At 49.1% G+C, this 14,223-nt stretch overlaps 1 protein-coding gene across 3 annotated transcripts in view; it reads right to left on the reverse strand.

Annotated features, from left to right (window-relative positions):
* The window catches only part of DOCK11 (dedicator of cytokinesis 11), a 181,314-nt gene extending 167,756 nt beyond the window's left edge, over positions 1–13,558 (reverse strand). For all 3 annotated transcript variants that reach the window (XM_057719162.1, XM_057719161.1, XM_057719163.1), the window contains exon 1: positions 13,323–13,558. In XM_057719162.1, the coding sequence (XP_057575145.1) occupies positions 13,323–13,424 (102 nt within the window). In that variant the 5' untranslated portion in view covers positions 13,425–13,558. The remainder of the gene's footprint in view (positions 1–13,322) is intronic.
* Positions 13,559–14,223: the final 665 nt, after the last annotated feature.

Here is a 14,223-nt window from a genome sequence, read left to right on the forward strand (position 1 = left end):
AAAAAGGAAAAACCGCAAACCGGAGAGGAGTAAGTCAGTAAAATAATATGAAATAAACTGTAACCAAATAAGCCAGGTTGAAGCCCAAGAGCCTGTAACATAAAGAAAATACACATCAGTTTCTAAAGAAGATTTAAATAGGATTACAGTTAACACCCTTTCCCATTCTAGAGATTAGTAGCATAGAAACACATTAGAAAAAATTTTAAGATAATTCCACCGAAAACATCTGAGTTTTTTAACTGAGATGGCTTATAAGGAGCATTGGGACTGTTTTCCTATTGAGGAGAAAAGAGAGGAAAAATGGAACAGGAGAAGGTGAATTATAGGTGGTTAATGTATATTTTGTCAGTACAGATGTTTAAACAAAATCTGGAGGGTTTCCCAACCTTTTAAATAATGTTTTTCAGTACATTTCAGCCAGTTAGCCAAGGGTCTGGAGAAAGATAGGCCAGGCCTCTGAGAAATATAGCCATGGCCAATTAGAACTGATGTAAAAATAGAAAATACAATCCACATGGATGATAGAGTGCTTCTTCAGGGCAGTAAGGCTCTGCGCCATCAGCTCACCGCGGATATTGTCATGGCCAGTGTGACGAGGGCTGGTACAAATGTCATCAGATCAGCCAGCAAGCTTTCGTGGTGTGTGTCTCTAAGATGGCAGTGACTGGACTTGGTGAATGAGAGAGGAAGTTTCAATTTCTCTCTCAGCTGAAATCATCACACAGCCAGAAAGCATCTGAGAGATTTTCCAGTCCTTCTCTCTGCTTCTCGAATCATGTGTTTTAGAAACCCATTTCTGGGAAAGGGTCTGTCAATTACCTCAAAAATGCAGGAGGGCCATGCCCAGTCTAACTTGACCTTCAGGATGGGTGAACTGTCTCTCACACAGGACACATGAGAGGTGTCCTGGGGCTTGTCAGCCAAACAGTTATTCTCTCTGATGTGAAACCATCCTTTTCTCTTTTAAGAACACCCACCCACCCCCCTACCTCTTTACTCTTTAGCTGAGGCTGGAAAATTCCATAGGCCTGAACTGGCTAAGTGCCTGCTAAGTGTCTGGCCAGCTTGTATCTTGAAACACCTCAGGTCTGAAAGCAGTGCCCACTTACAAGAACTCCAGACTGAGGGACTTTTGTGTGGGAAAATTTTTTTTTAATTATGAATAATTTAAGAAAACATCTAAATTGAAATTGCAGACTGCAAACCTATATTGCTTTCTTTCAGCCAAAATTCTCCAAAGGGATTGTGTCTTCTCATTCTAATCCTGTGAAGACCTTTGCACCTGGCTCACGGTTTGCCAGTCTATCACACCCCTATTCCGCCTCCACCATAAGGTCAGTAACCATGTTGGAAACCCATGTGACCCTGGGATTCCACCATTCCTCAACCTCCCGCAATGCCTGAGCACTAGGCAGAATAATGGTTTCCCGAAGATGTCCACTTCTTCCCTGGAATTCGTTATATCACATGGCAAAGGGATTTGGCAGATGTAATTAAGTTAAGGATTTTGAGATGGGGAGATTATCCTGACTAATTATCCTGGCAGGACCAACGTAATCATAAGAGTCCTTCTAAGTGAGGGCAGGAGGAAGGTAGGCAGGAGAGTCAGAATCAGAGAAGGAGATATGATGACAGAAGCAGTGTCAGTATGACTTGATGTGAGAAAGACGTGACCAGACATTGCTGGCATGAAGATGGAGGAAGGGGCCACAAGCCAAGGAATGCAGGCAGCCTCTAGAAGCTGGGAAAGGCACGGGAACAGATTCTCCCCCAGAGCTTCTGGGAGGGAGGACTGACTTACAGGCACTTTGGTGTCAGCCCAGTGAAATCCGTTCCAGGCTTTCCAACCTCCAGAACTGTGAGTTTAGTACATCTGCGTTGTGCTGAGACACTAAGGTTGTGGCAATGTGTTATAGTGGCCATAGGAAACTAACAGGCCATGCGGCTAGTGCAACTCTCAGCACAGCCGCTGTGGAACTCCTCATCTCAAGTACTCTGCCTTTTCTGAGTTCTCTAAGCAGACACCCAACCGTGCTGAGCTCAAGCTGTTGTGCAGTCACGGTGAGTGCAGGGCAGTCCTCCCCAGGACCAGCAACAAGACGAGAAGTCTCCTAGAGGAACTGGGCAAGTGGCCGGCAAACCAAGGCAGAGAGTTAGATATGGGGTAGGGGGTCAAGACAAGGACACAGGGACTGGGACAGTGACACAAGGGGACAAGGAGGAAGATAAAACCCAGTGACCGGAAATAGATTTTACACACAGGGCAGAACCAGTAGCCTAGAGGACTTAAGACCCAGACCTGGAGCTCTGAATACAAGAGTCTTCTGATGTCCCCTGCTTAGGCCCAGACTGATCTCTGGGCCTGGGACGGTGCCGGGCCAGCAGTGGACATCCGAGTTGCTCCAGCTCCACGCAGAGGAGGCAGGGAGGCAGGGAGGGGGAGCTGGGCCTCAATCACAGAACTGAAGGGAGAAAGCCCTGCGGAATTCGCTGGTTCTCCCGGTGAGAATTCTGCCAGACCGTTTCATTTTGTTCAGAAGGGGAAGACAGAGGCGAAGCTCCTCTGTAAGCAGTCACGCAGGTCACTAGCAGTGCAGGAGCGATTCTCCCCTGGGGTCAGGTTAGCAGGGAGAAGCTTCTTTGCTCCACAAGCAATAGAGCATGATCTAAACACTCTGCTGGCCAGAAGGAGAGCTGCTGGCTCCCGAGAGCTGTCAAATAACGATTTCGTTCAATGTTTACAACAGTTGATTGAGAGCCCTCCTGGATTTAAGTTCGTTCTTGGTGGTAAGTTACGCAACTCAGAAGGTGGTAGACCCTCCTTCAGGTCTCTAGGAAACCATCTAATGGACCGAAGCCTTCAGAACTTGTTAACCTATGAAAATAAACTGGTTTTGCCAACAACCCTGTTCCACTCACGCCATGAACATCGACAGCGGGTCGTGTAAGGCATAAAGCTGGCAGTTTCTCAAGTGGGAAAACTACACTGCTAATATAAAAGGCATGGAGAGAAATATATATGTTGTTATTTTTGGACAGCACTAACTCGCTTGAAAAAAATCATAAAAACAGTTCCCTGAAAATGATTCCAGGTACCTCGGCAGAGCCAGGGCTCTGGAGACATTTTCCCCATATAGCTATTCAAATAGCAAAGAAAGGAAGAATGGCCAATTGCAAACAGTTCTCCAAATCCTCAGGCTGCATTTGGCAAGGAAAAATCTATACTGATCTTGCCCACATTTCTCAATAACAACCCCACCCCCTCTTTTTTTTCCCTGTCCTCACCTCCTACTTTCCCACTAAAGAGACCTGAGCTTGTTCAGAAATAAACACTGTTTCCCAATAGAAGGAGATCATCACCAAAACCACACAAAGAGAGCTTCCTCCACCCGATCTATTGTGGAATCTGGCCCAGAAGCTAGTGCTTCTTTACCTAATTATGCCGAAGAAACTGAGACACCTGGAGTTTATTACCTGTTCTGTCATTTAGCAAACATGGGTGGCCTACAGCCTGCCTCACTTGAAACCATGCCTCTGTTTCCCCACTGATGGGAGAGAGGTGACGACAATGTGGTATGCGTTTCATAGTGACCTGGAAGAACATATGAGGTCAGAGGCATAATAGCGCTTTTAACTCTTCATAAGATCAGGGCTATATAAATACAAGGTCTTGTCATTGTCCAACCACCATTTCATACAAAGACATTCCTCAGCCTCCTCACACACTTTGCTGAAGCACTTCAAATAAAGATGTTCTGTCTCAATGGCCAACAAACACATGAAAAGATGCTCAACATCACTAATCATCTGAGAAATGCAAGTCAAAGCCACAACGAGGTATCACCTCACACTGGTCAGAATGGACATTATCAAAAAATCTAGAAACAATAAGTATTGGAGAGGGTGTGGAGAAAAGGGAACTCTCCTGCACTGTTGGTACAGTCACTATGGAACACAGTTTGGAGGTTCCTTAAAAAACTACAAATAGAACTACCATACGATCCAGTAATCCCACTACTGGGCATATACCCAGAGAAAACCATAATCCAAAAAGAAACATGCACCATAATGTTCATTGCAGCACTATTTACAAAATAGCCAGGACATGAGAGCAACCTAAATGTCCATCGACAGATGAATGGATCAAGAAGATGTGGCACATATATACAATGGAATATTACTCAGACATAAAAAGGAATGAAATCGAGCTATATGTAATGAGGTGGATAGACCTAGAGTCTGTCATACAGAGTGAAGTAAGCCAGAAAGAGAAAAACAAATACTGTATGCTAAGTCACATATACGGAGTCTAAAAAAAAAAACGGTACTGATGAACCCAGTGACAGGGCAAGAATAAGGATGCAGATGCAGAGAATGGACTGGCGGATAGGGGGCTGGGGGGGGGGGGCGCAGGGGGCGAAGGGGAAGCTGGGACGAAGTGAGAGAGTAGCATAGACATATATACACTACCAACTGTAAAACAGATAGCTAGTGGGAAGTTGCTGTATAACAAAGGGAGATCAACTCGATGATGGGTGAGGCCTTAGAGGGCCAGGACAGGGAGGGTGGGATGGAGTCGCGGGAGGGAGGGGATATGGGGATATATGTATAAATACAGCTGATTCACTTTGGTGTACCTCAAAAGCTGGTACAAGAGTGTAAAGCAATTATATTCCAATAAAGAGCTTAAAAAAAATACATGGAAAAAAAAAAAAAGATGTTCTGTCTCAGAGGCTTAGAAGAACACTTGACTTCTTAGTTAAATCTCACCCAGTTAAATCTTTTAGTCATTAGAGAAAGCAACAGAAGGGGAAAGCTGAAGTATCAGAATACCTTCAAACATTTCTCTGCAGCTTGAAACGTATACAGTCCAACATAAGCTGTCGAGAAAGGCCAAAATACAACTTCCTGTCAATGATAAACTTGACAGGCAATAAAAATAAGGTGGTAAAGAATGTCAGGAAATTATTAATAGCAAATTTTGGTGTGACTGTGTGAGGCTGTGCGTAGATACTATGTCAACCTCATGTCCCTGGAACAGTTGGCCTATTTTCCACAGTATTGACTGTGCTGGAAACCCGTGAACACTACTCCTAATAGAACTTATCCTGCTACCACAAAACCAGGATTGCCAGATAGAAAACTACATTAACTTCTTAGAAGACCTTTAAGCTTATAAATGTTCCCACTAAAATACAAATTCCAAAATACATCTTTGAAAAGGCATTTAATGTCAGTATTCAATCTGATTCTTTTCAAAGTAAGGGTTAACGAGTGAAAGGGATGTTGATAAAGTTTTGAGAAGGAAAGAGCGCTCAAGTTCTATTCTTCCACACAGAGCCCAATGTTGCTCTATCCGCATTTTTGCAGAAACTGTGCTAAACTGACTGTCATAGACAAACTTTGCAGACCAGAGGACCTTTCCCCAGACACAGGACAGGGTGTTCCTCCCCACTAGACGACTAGCCTTCCCACTCACTCCTCTGACTAGTCTGAAGGCAAGAACTGCCAAAGCCCCAGAGCCCTAGCTCACATCCACTGGGCTCCTTGATATGACCCAGTCCGCCTGGGAATGGCTGTTTCCCTGGACCTCACGAGCAGACAGCTTATTCTGCCAAGAAGGGTATGATTCTTGGCTCAGCCACGTATGTAACTCACCCTTTGGGGCATGATCTGGAGCAACGCAAGAAAAAAGCCAGGGTACCTGCTTCCCTTCTACCCGTCTACTTTTGTCTGTTGAGTCGTCATGCGTACACAGAAGACTTCTGCACACCATCAAGCCCAGGAATGATAATGGGAGCCAACAGTCGTCCAGTGCCTTCCACGTGCCAAGCCCTGGGGAGCAACTTGTTGAGGCCATTCCACAAACCCACGAGAGGGTTATCGAGGCACAGAAGGTTAAATAACTGGCCCAAGGTCACCCGGTTAGTAAGCAGCTGAGCTGGACTTTGAACCTGGGCAGTGAGCTTCCAGAGCCCAGTGTGCTCTAGAAAGCACGCGTCACAGGCAACGGAGCTTGAATGAGACTGTCCCTTTGCCCCAGTTACTGCTCCGGGAGCCTCCAGGGTGCGGCCCTGCGAGAATCAGAAAGGCATCTGGCTCTGGGTTGATATAAGCGACAGGCCAACGTTACCCATGAACCCCTCTGCACTCCTGACAAAAGCTAAAGGAAACTAAGAGATCTAAATCCCAAACAGAGATATATCATAAAACTACCGTTAGGACTTACAGAAAAGGGGAAACAGCTCTTGTGCTTTCTCCCGCCTGCGGTTTCTGGCCTTTCTTCTGAGTTTAAAAAAGAAGAAGAAAAAAAAAAAACCTAATAATTTTGCAACATGCCTACTGATGATTTTATGTCTCAGAAGAAAGCAAAACCAGGGAGGTGAATGGCTCCTCGGAAGAGAACTCCGATAAGCAAGCAAGGGGGGCCCTGGGGGTCTGGGAGGGTAGCAAGCACTCAGCAGCCCACAGAGATCGGGTCAGGGGATGCCGAAGCCACTTACACATGTACACTGTATACGAATTTCTCAGGGTATCAGACACCGCCATTTACTTTCCCTATTCCCGTTCAAAAAAAAAAAGACCTGCGGAGTCTAGTACATGAGGGAAATGCCAAGATGAACACTTCGGTAGCAAAGGCCTCATTTAACACTGTTGAACCCAGAAAGGACCAACCTCTTGAAAAACATTAATGATCACAAAAAATGCTGTAACTAACAGAAATGCTGTAACTAACTGAAGACAGAAGCGGCACCAATCACTGGCCTCCTGCCGGGCTTCCATCTTCTCTATTTCACAGTCATTTGCATATATCTCATCTCCCTTCCAGGCTCGTGAGTCCCTCAAGGGCAGGAAACAGCCATCCAGCCTCTTCAGGCACCTGGGGGAGGAAGGCGGGTCAGGCTGGGCCCTGGCAGGGGCCGCTGCCCAGGCGGCCACCTAACTTCCCATGGAGCCTGGAGAGGCCGCTCCTCCCCGCCCTGCCTGCCACTTCCCTGATCACCCCCAAAGGAGCAAACCTCTTCAATCAGCTAATCTTGCCTACAGTCTCACCTCACCTCAGCCCTGGCTCTTCCTCCCCTTCCTTATCCCATCTGGAACACTTTCTTCTCTGCCCTCAAGAACCCTAGTCTTTTGCCAAAACACAACAGTACACGTTCAGCCTTACCCTAGAATGTTCTCTCCACCGCCTTGCTTAACTGCAGCTCGGCTTTGCCCTGACAACCCTGTCTAGCAGGGGCTGCTCATTTGCGGCCTTCCCCTTCCCCTTCCCTTCCCTTCCCTTCCCCTCCCGTGGAACACACTGACCCTCCCGGTCACCCGGCACCCGGCACCCGGGCTGACAACCCTCAGTCATCTTGACTCCACCTCCCCCCTCTCTCGCTTCCTCCCACTTCTTCCTTCCCCCCTCTGCTCCCCCTTCAAGAAACACTAAATCCTGTTGATTTTATCATCGCCTTATTTCCATTGTGGCTGCCTCCGTTAAGCAGTTGTCCTTCCTCTCCAGGACCATAGAACTATATTGTAACCAGTTACCTGGCCTCCAGGCACCCAACAGGGGTCCACCCTACATATTGTTTCCAGTGTATTTCCCTGAGTCCCTACTGCATTGCAGGTGCTGTGAGAGATACTGTGAATAGAGAGGAACACACAGCCCCCTGACTTCTTGGCTCATATCCAGAACGGGTATGAAACATTGCCCCCTTCTTCACTGTAACCTGTGATAGACCCTTCTAGAATACTTTTTTTTACTAGATCTCTTTCTAACCTTTAAGAATCACATATACATCAGACACTTTCCAAATATTACCTTCTTTGACCCCACAAGAGCTCCACAAGGTCAGTACAACCATTTATGCCCATTTCACAGATGAGGAAAATGAGATCTGCTTACCTGCCCCGGTTGACAATGCAAGCCGGTGAGAGGGCAGATCCAAGCTCAGGTCTGACTCTTGAGCCTGGGCTCTGCCTCCCACATTTTAAGGAGGACACTGAAACCTTGGGAGAGAGCCCAAAGAAGATGATCATGATGGTAAAGAATCTTGAAACCAAGTCACATGAGGAAGGAAGGAAGGAAGGAGAGAAATGAAGGCTCTTTGGCTTTGAGAAGAGTGAATTTTAAAATGCCATGGTGGCTGTCTCCAAATATTTGATGGGTTGTCATGTGAAAGAGGAAGCAAACATATTCTGTGTGGTTCTCAATGGCAGAGCTAGGCCTAGCCTGGTGGTGGAACTTACAGAGAACAAATTTCAGTGCAAGAGCCGTTTCTAACCCAGCCCTCTAACCAGGCGGAGAGCGTTTAAGGAGAAGCTAGTCATTGTTTGTCAGCGGCGGTGCAAGGGACAGTCCTGCCTTGCGTAGGCAAATGGTCTAGATCTGCATTTCTGTGCACATCAAAATCACCTTGGGTTGTTTTTAAAAATATAGATGCCGGGCCCCACCCCAGACTTATCGAAACAGAATCTTAGGGGCAGAGACCATTAGTGCAAGAATTACAAACCAGGAAATAAGTCTGTAAGAAGGTTCACTCAAATCCTCAAAAGAAGAAATGCAAATGGCTCATCAACACATGCCAACCTGTTCAGCTTCCAGCCTAATCAAAGGAATGCATACGAGACCTGTCACATGCCATTTATCGTCTATCAGATTACGAACGTTAAAAAGTATTCATCAGTGGCGTTGGCGTGTGAGGCGGCGGGGTGGGCGGGGACACGCACACTCTCCCGGGATGAAAGAGCAAATGGCACTCACTTTCTGCACAGCAATTTAACAGCAGGTTTCAGAAGAACTGTTCATGCTAAAAATGTGTCTCGCGTTTGAGCGAGCGATTCCAATGCTAGGAATTTATCCTAGAGGGACGAGCTAGCAAGTTTGAAAGTGCCTGCTCAAAGATGTTCATTCAAATTCATGTTTATACCAGAGCTGTCCAAAAGAACTTTCTGCAGTGATGCAAATGTTCGCTCTGTGCTGTCCTACATGCCAGCCACCAGGCACACGTGGCTCTTGAGCACCTGAAACTGTGGCAAGTGCAGCTGTGGGAGCTGATTTTTTTAATTTTTTAATTAACTTTAATTTTTTAATTAACGCAAATGTACGTAGCCACGGGTGGCTTACTAGCTCCTGCACTGGAGAGCTCATGTTTGTAACACCACAAAACTAGAACTTCTCAAGATATCAAACAATAAATGATGATAACCTATGGGGCACCCACAGTGGAATTTTTGGCAGTCGTTAAACATGACTATGTAGATTTGTATTACTGACGTGAAGAAATGTTCATCAGATACGGGTAAGTGAAATAATTATTTAAAAGTTTGTATGATAGATTTAACATGTTCGGCTTAGAAAATAAATTCTGTTCAATACTACTTGGTGCTTCAAAGAGGTGTTGAGAGAGGAGGCCTCTCTGGCTTCACAGCAACCTCTGCACGGGGCTTGCTGACCGATTCTTCCTTCTCCAAACCTGGAGGAGCCAACAGGAGCAGCGAGACTATTGCATGTTTACTCGCCAACACTCCGGGTCCCTTCATTCAGAGCCCAGCTAAGTCTCTGAACTGGAGACTCGCCGTCAAAGCCCATTGCAACTGGCTTTATTCTACCGTGTAAGTAGTTCTGTCCTCAATTAAGTACTTTCCACAAATTCCCCTGGGAAGAGGGAGCAGGGGAGCTGATTCATTTTCAGGCCTTCCCTAAATGTGAACCTAAGGAACACTCTTTGCAAAGGTAGGTGTGTGTGTGTGTGTGTGTGTGTGTGTGTGTGTGTGTGTGTGTGTGTGTGTGTGTGTGTGTGGGGCGAGGGGGTGGGGTGTCAACAGCTGCAGCCCCTGTTCGGCCACTCTCAGCTCTTGGAGAGCTTTTCTCTACAGGCCTTATTATCTGCCATCTGGCTGGGTGCCAGCCAGGGGACCATGCATGCCTTGCCCTGCCTCAAGAGGCTACAACCCGTAACATCTAGCAACTCTTTCCTGATCCTTTGGTGCACAAGGAATGGAGGGTAAATTCAGCAGCAACAAGCAAACGGTATTTAAACACCTACTAGGCGACCTTCCCAGGCTGACACAAGGACTCCTCCCAAGGGTAGCCAGAACACAACAGGTTTATCAAATGCCTTTGTTCCCCCAGAGGCACCAAAGAGCTACATCCTGAATTATAACAAAAACAGCGGTGAAACTCTGCATTTTAAAATGTGTATATATGTAAACACTTCTCAGTGAATCACATACACTCTCAGGTTATAATATTCCTCCCCGAGTCTCTCTCGAGAAATCTCTGCCAGTGGTTAATTCTGTAATTATCCCTTTGCCTGGGTTAAAACTGTCTTTCATAAAAATGCCGAACTTACAGAAAAATGCAGCGACAAAACGGTCTCTCTTTCTCTGTCTGCTTCATTATATAGTTAATAGATGCGAGGAAGTACTGATAACTGAATGAAGGTCTGAATACACAACTACATGCTATATATAGCCCAGGCCTTCTGAATTTTTCAAACAGTGAACAAAAAACTGAATGATGTTAGCAACATGCCAAAAAGGGTATAATTGTTTAAAAAAAAAAAGGAAGAAAAGAAAACCACCTAAACAGGAAATTCTGTATATTTGTTCAGCTTGGTGGGTTTTCCAAGTTCTAGTGAAAGATATGCCACAGGAAAGCTTGATCTGCGGCAGGAACGACTCCATATTGAAACCTAATGAAAATGTGACTCCATATTGAAGCCCTGACTTGAGTGTCGTGGGTTTATAGCAGCAAGTGTAAATCCTACCTCAGCTGTCCCTAATAAACATTTTGGGTCTTAAATCAGAAAAGAATCAGACATTACGATGGCAGCTGCAATACGGTCCACTCCCTCTCTGGCCACCCATGGCTTTGCTAGCTTTGGTTAAGGAGCTCTTGGTGTCAGAAAAGCAGGGGCCAAGAAAGAGCCATTTAGGAGAGTACACTCCATTTAAGACTGTTTCCTTATTCCTTAATTGACTGAACTGCTTCAAAATAGCATTCACTAAGGTGCTATGAATAATCTAAAATTAATTTATGTACATAATCTGGGTGTCCTCTTGACACACACATACACACAGACCCAACCCAGGTTGGAGCTAATGAAAACAAATGAAGATAAAGTCATCCACATTCACTCATAATTTTAGGGCATCTAGAATTGTGTCTTGCTCGTAGTAGGGGCTCAACAGGTATAGATTTAGATTCCTAGAATCATTTCTCCCCACCTCCCAAATTCTCAGTGTGGATCACATACCAAAGTAGTAAATAAATATCGTTCCTGTGCCTGGCCTGGCAAAAAATCTGTGGCCTTGGTCCCAGTAAGCTAGCTTGGCAGCATCTCTCAGAAGAGTCTCCTCCCGCTAACAGTTTTCCCAGCTTTGCCAAAGAGTCAGTGGTTAGGAAGGCACCTGTGTTACCCCCAATTCTTTTTCAAACCCCAAAACCTGGGCAAGAATGCTACTGTTAACTTATGCTGCTGAGGGTGGCAGGTCAAATGCTGGTCAAATCTCAGTGGAGGTTTGCTGAGTCCCATTTATTCTCTTGAGGCCATCTGTCCACTTCACAGGCTCCCTCCCTTCACACGATGTGGTAGAGGGCTAGTCACCCCTGCTTAAGTGAGGTTTTCTTTCTTCCTGAATTTAGGAAAGCGTTTCCTGTGCTAGGGAGATTGAATCACTTGTTAACAATCACCCAAGATGAGAGCCCTGGTATAAATTCCCTACACACAGCTTGCCTTCCTCTCTTAACTGCCTGTGATGACAATCGAGGTTCCAATCTGACCCCAACAGGACCTCGTTCTAAAATCAGTGAGACACACAATAAGCCAAGTCCATTAAAACAACATTAAAGGTCTGGGTTTTCAGCTCTGCTAACAGCAAGATTAAACTTTCAAGGGTCCAGCTACGATAGAGAGATTTCTTTAAAGTCACTTGGCTTTGCACAGTTGTAGCTACTAGGGATCAGATCTTTATCTCAAAGGTACATATTTTATCTTTGATCCTCCTCCAGAACTCCCACTAATGTCAACTTTCTCCACTGTTGGGATCAGGCCCCTGGCCTCCCTTTAATGTTAGTTTTATCGCAGATTCTACAAGATCAACAGAAAAATTACAAGGAAAAGCTGTGAAGTTCCCTTCCGATGATAAGTTGTTTTCACAAAAAGAGCTCACTCTTAATGGTGAAATTTAAACACAGCAGATGACTCGCTGTAAGGTAAAGGGCCTGGAGAGAGACAAAAACAAACAAAAAACCCAACAAAAACCCAAAGCACCAAAACAAACACTAATTAACCAGTCTGATTGCTTATTTAGGTTTTGATTGCTGGTCCGGGAAATTGGCAACGTGTCTCGAAAACAGGAGAAGGGGGAGAAGGGGCAAGTGCCCGCTAGTACCCGTCCGCACCGTTCCGGAGTCAGACAATCCGGATGAGGCTGAGGGTGCGAAGGGAGCGCTCCCAGGGGGTCAGCGCGCTTTCCAGTCCCCATCCCCCAGCCCTGAGCGGCGGGGCTCTGAGCCCAGGTCCTCCATCCCCGGACCGGCGCACACCATCTTTCCCCCAAACCCCCATGGCCCCCTCTCTTTGCCTCCGGAGCGGCTCCCGGGTTCCAGCGGACACCCTCGCCTTGCGGCTGCCGACCCCGCGCCCGCTCGCCCAGGAACCCCGTTGTCCCCAATCCCCTCCCTCCGCCGCAGCACCAGCAGCACCCCTTCTACACCCATCACCACCCTCTCCCCAGTAGCAGGAGGAAGTCGCTGTGCTTCCTCTGTTCTCACCGCCCGCCGGAGCTAGGGCGCCCGGGGCTTTTTGGGTGGGGTTCTTTTTTGTGTACACGGTGTGTGTGTGCGCGCGCGACTGTGTGTGTGTGTGTGTGTGTGTGTGTGCGCGCGCGTGCAAAACGCTCATCGCATCCTTCCGCCCAGGCTGCCTCAGGTGCGGGCAGGAGGGAATCGGGATCTCGTCGCGCCCGGGTCGCCGGCTCTTTGTGCCGGGTCTAGGGCAGCGCGGGGTCCGCTCTCGAGCTCACACCCCCGACCCGGGCCCCGGTTCCGAGCCCCCGAGGGCCCGTCGGCGTCCAGCCGGGCGCACGCCTCCGCCGTGCGGGGCAGCCGGGCGGCCGCGGCGCTGTCAGTGGGCGCCTGGGACTCGGACCCCGGCAAGCGGCGGCCGGGGCGAAAACTTACTGAAGCGGAGAAAGAGCGCGGAGCGCACCGGGCGGCCGCCGCCGGCCCCGGCCCCGGCCCGGCCCCGCGCGCGCGGGAAGCCGCCCAGTCGCTCTCGCCCGGAGCGCGTCCCCCGGGACGCCCCGTCCCCCCGGTCACTCACCAGCACCACGGAGCCCCGCACGGCCTCCGACACGCTCTGCCGGAGCTCGGCCGCCGTGCCGGGCTTGCTGAGCCGCTTGGTGAATTTGCGCACTTCGGCCATGGCAGCGGCGGGCAGGTCTCGGCGGGCGTGCTCACTGCCCCGGGCCGGGGCGGCCGCGGCCGCTGCTGCTTCCCGTGTTTACACGCCGGCCGGCCGGCCACATCGCCGCTCGGCGGCGGCGCGGCTCCCCCTGCTCCTCCCGCCCGCCCTCCGCTGCCCCTCCCTCCTTCCCTCCCTCGCCGGCTCGCCCCCTCGCGGTCCTGCCCCACGGCGGCGGCCGCTCCCTCCCCCAGAGAGCGCGAGCTCGGCGCGCGAGCAGCCGGAGGAGGAGGGTGTGTCTGGCGAGGAAGGGTGTGCGGAGGGGGAGGGAGCACTGGAGGGGGGGCGAGGGTCACGAGGGACGAGGGGGGAAGTGGCAACCGCTCGGGCTCCGCCCGCAGCTGATGTTGCTGGTGCAGCCGCATCCGGGAGGGGAGATCTGGCTGCTTCATTTTTCTTGTGTGTGTATTTGGGCGGGGGGCACGAAACGTCTCCACATGCGCGGCGCGCTCTACCCCACGCTCCTTTCCCGCCCCAGAGGCTGCAATACCCGCAGGAGGGCTGGGGAACTCTCGCGTCCCCCTAGCCCCCAAAGCCCCCAGGGCCGGGGCGGCGAGGGGCCGGGGAACGACGTGGAGCGGCCGCCTATTGTGTGCTCCGCCCGGGAGGGGTCGCGCCGGTGTCGTTGTCGAGGGAGGGAGAGCGGTTTTCTGGCCTGAGCGACTCGCCTGGGTCCTCTCCTGCCCGCACCGTTTTCTTACCCGTCGGTCCTCCTCACGTGGGAGGGGGCGGGGGGGGGGCAACCCCAGGAGGGAGCAGG

The sequence above is a fragment of the Hippopotamus amphibius genome, chromosome X (assembly GCF_030028045.1).
Source record: "Hippopotamus amphibius kiboko isolate mHipAmp2 chromosome X, mHipAmp2.hap2, whole genome shotgun sequence".
Lineage (NCBI taxonomy): Eukaryota > Metazoa > Chordata > Mammalia > Artiodactyla > Hippopotamidae > Hippopotamus > Hippopotamus amphibius.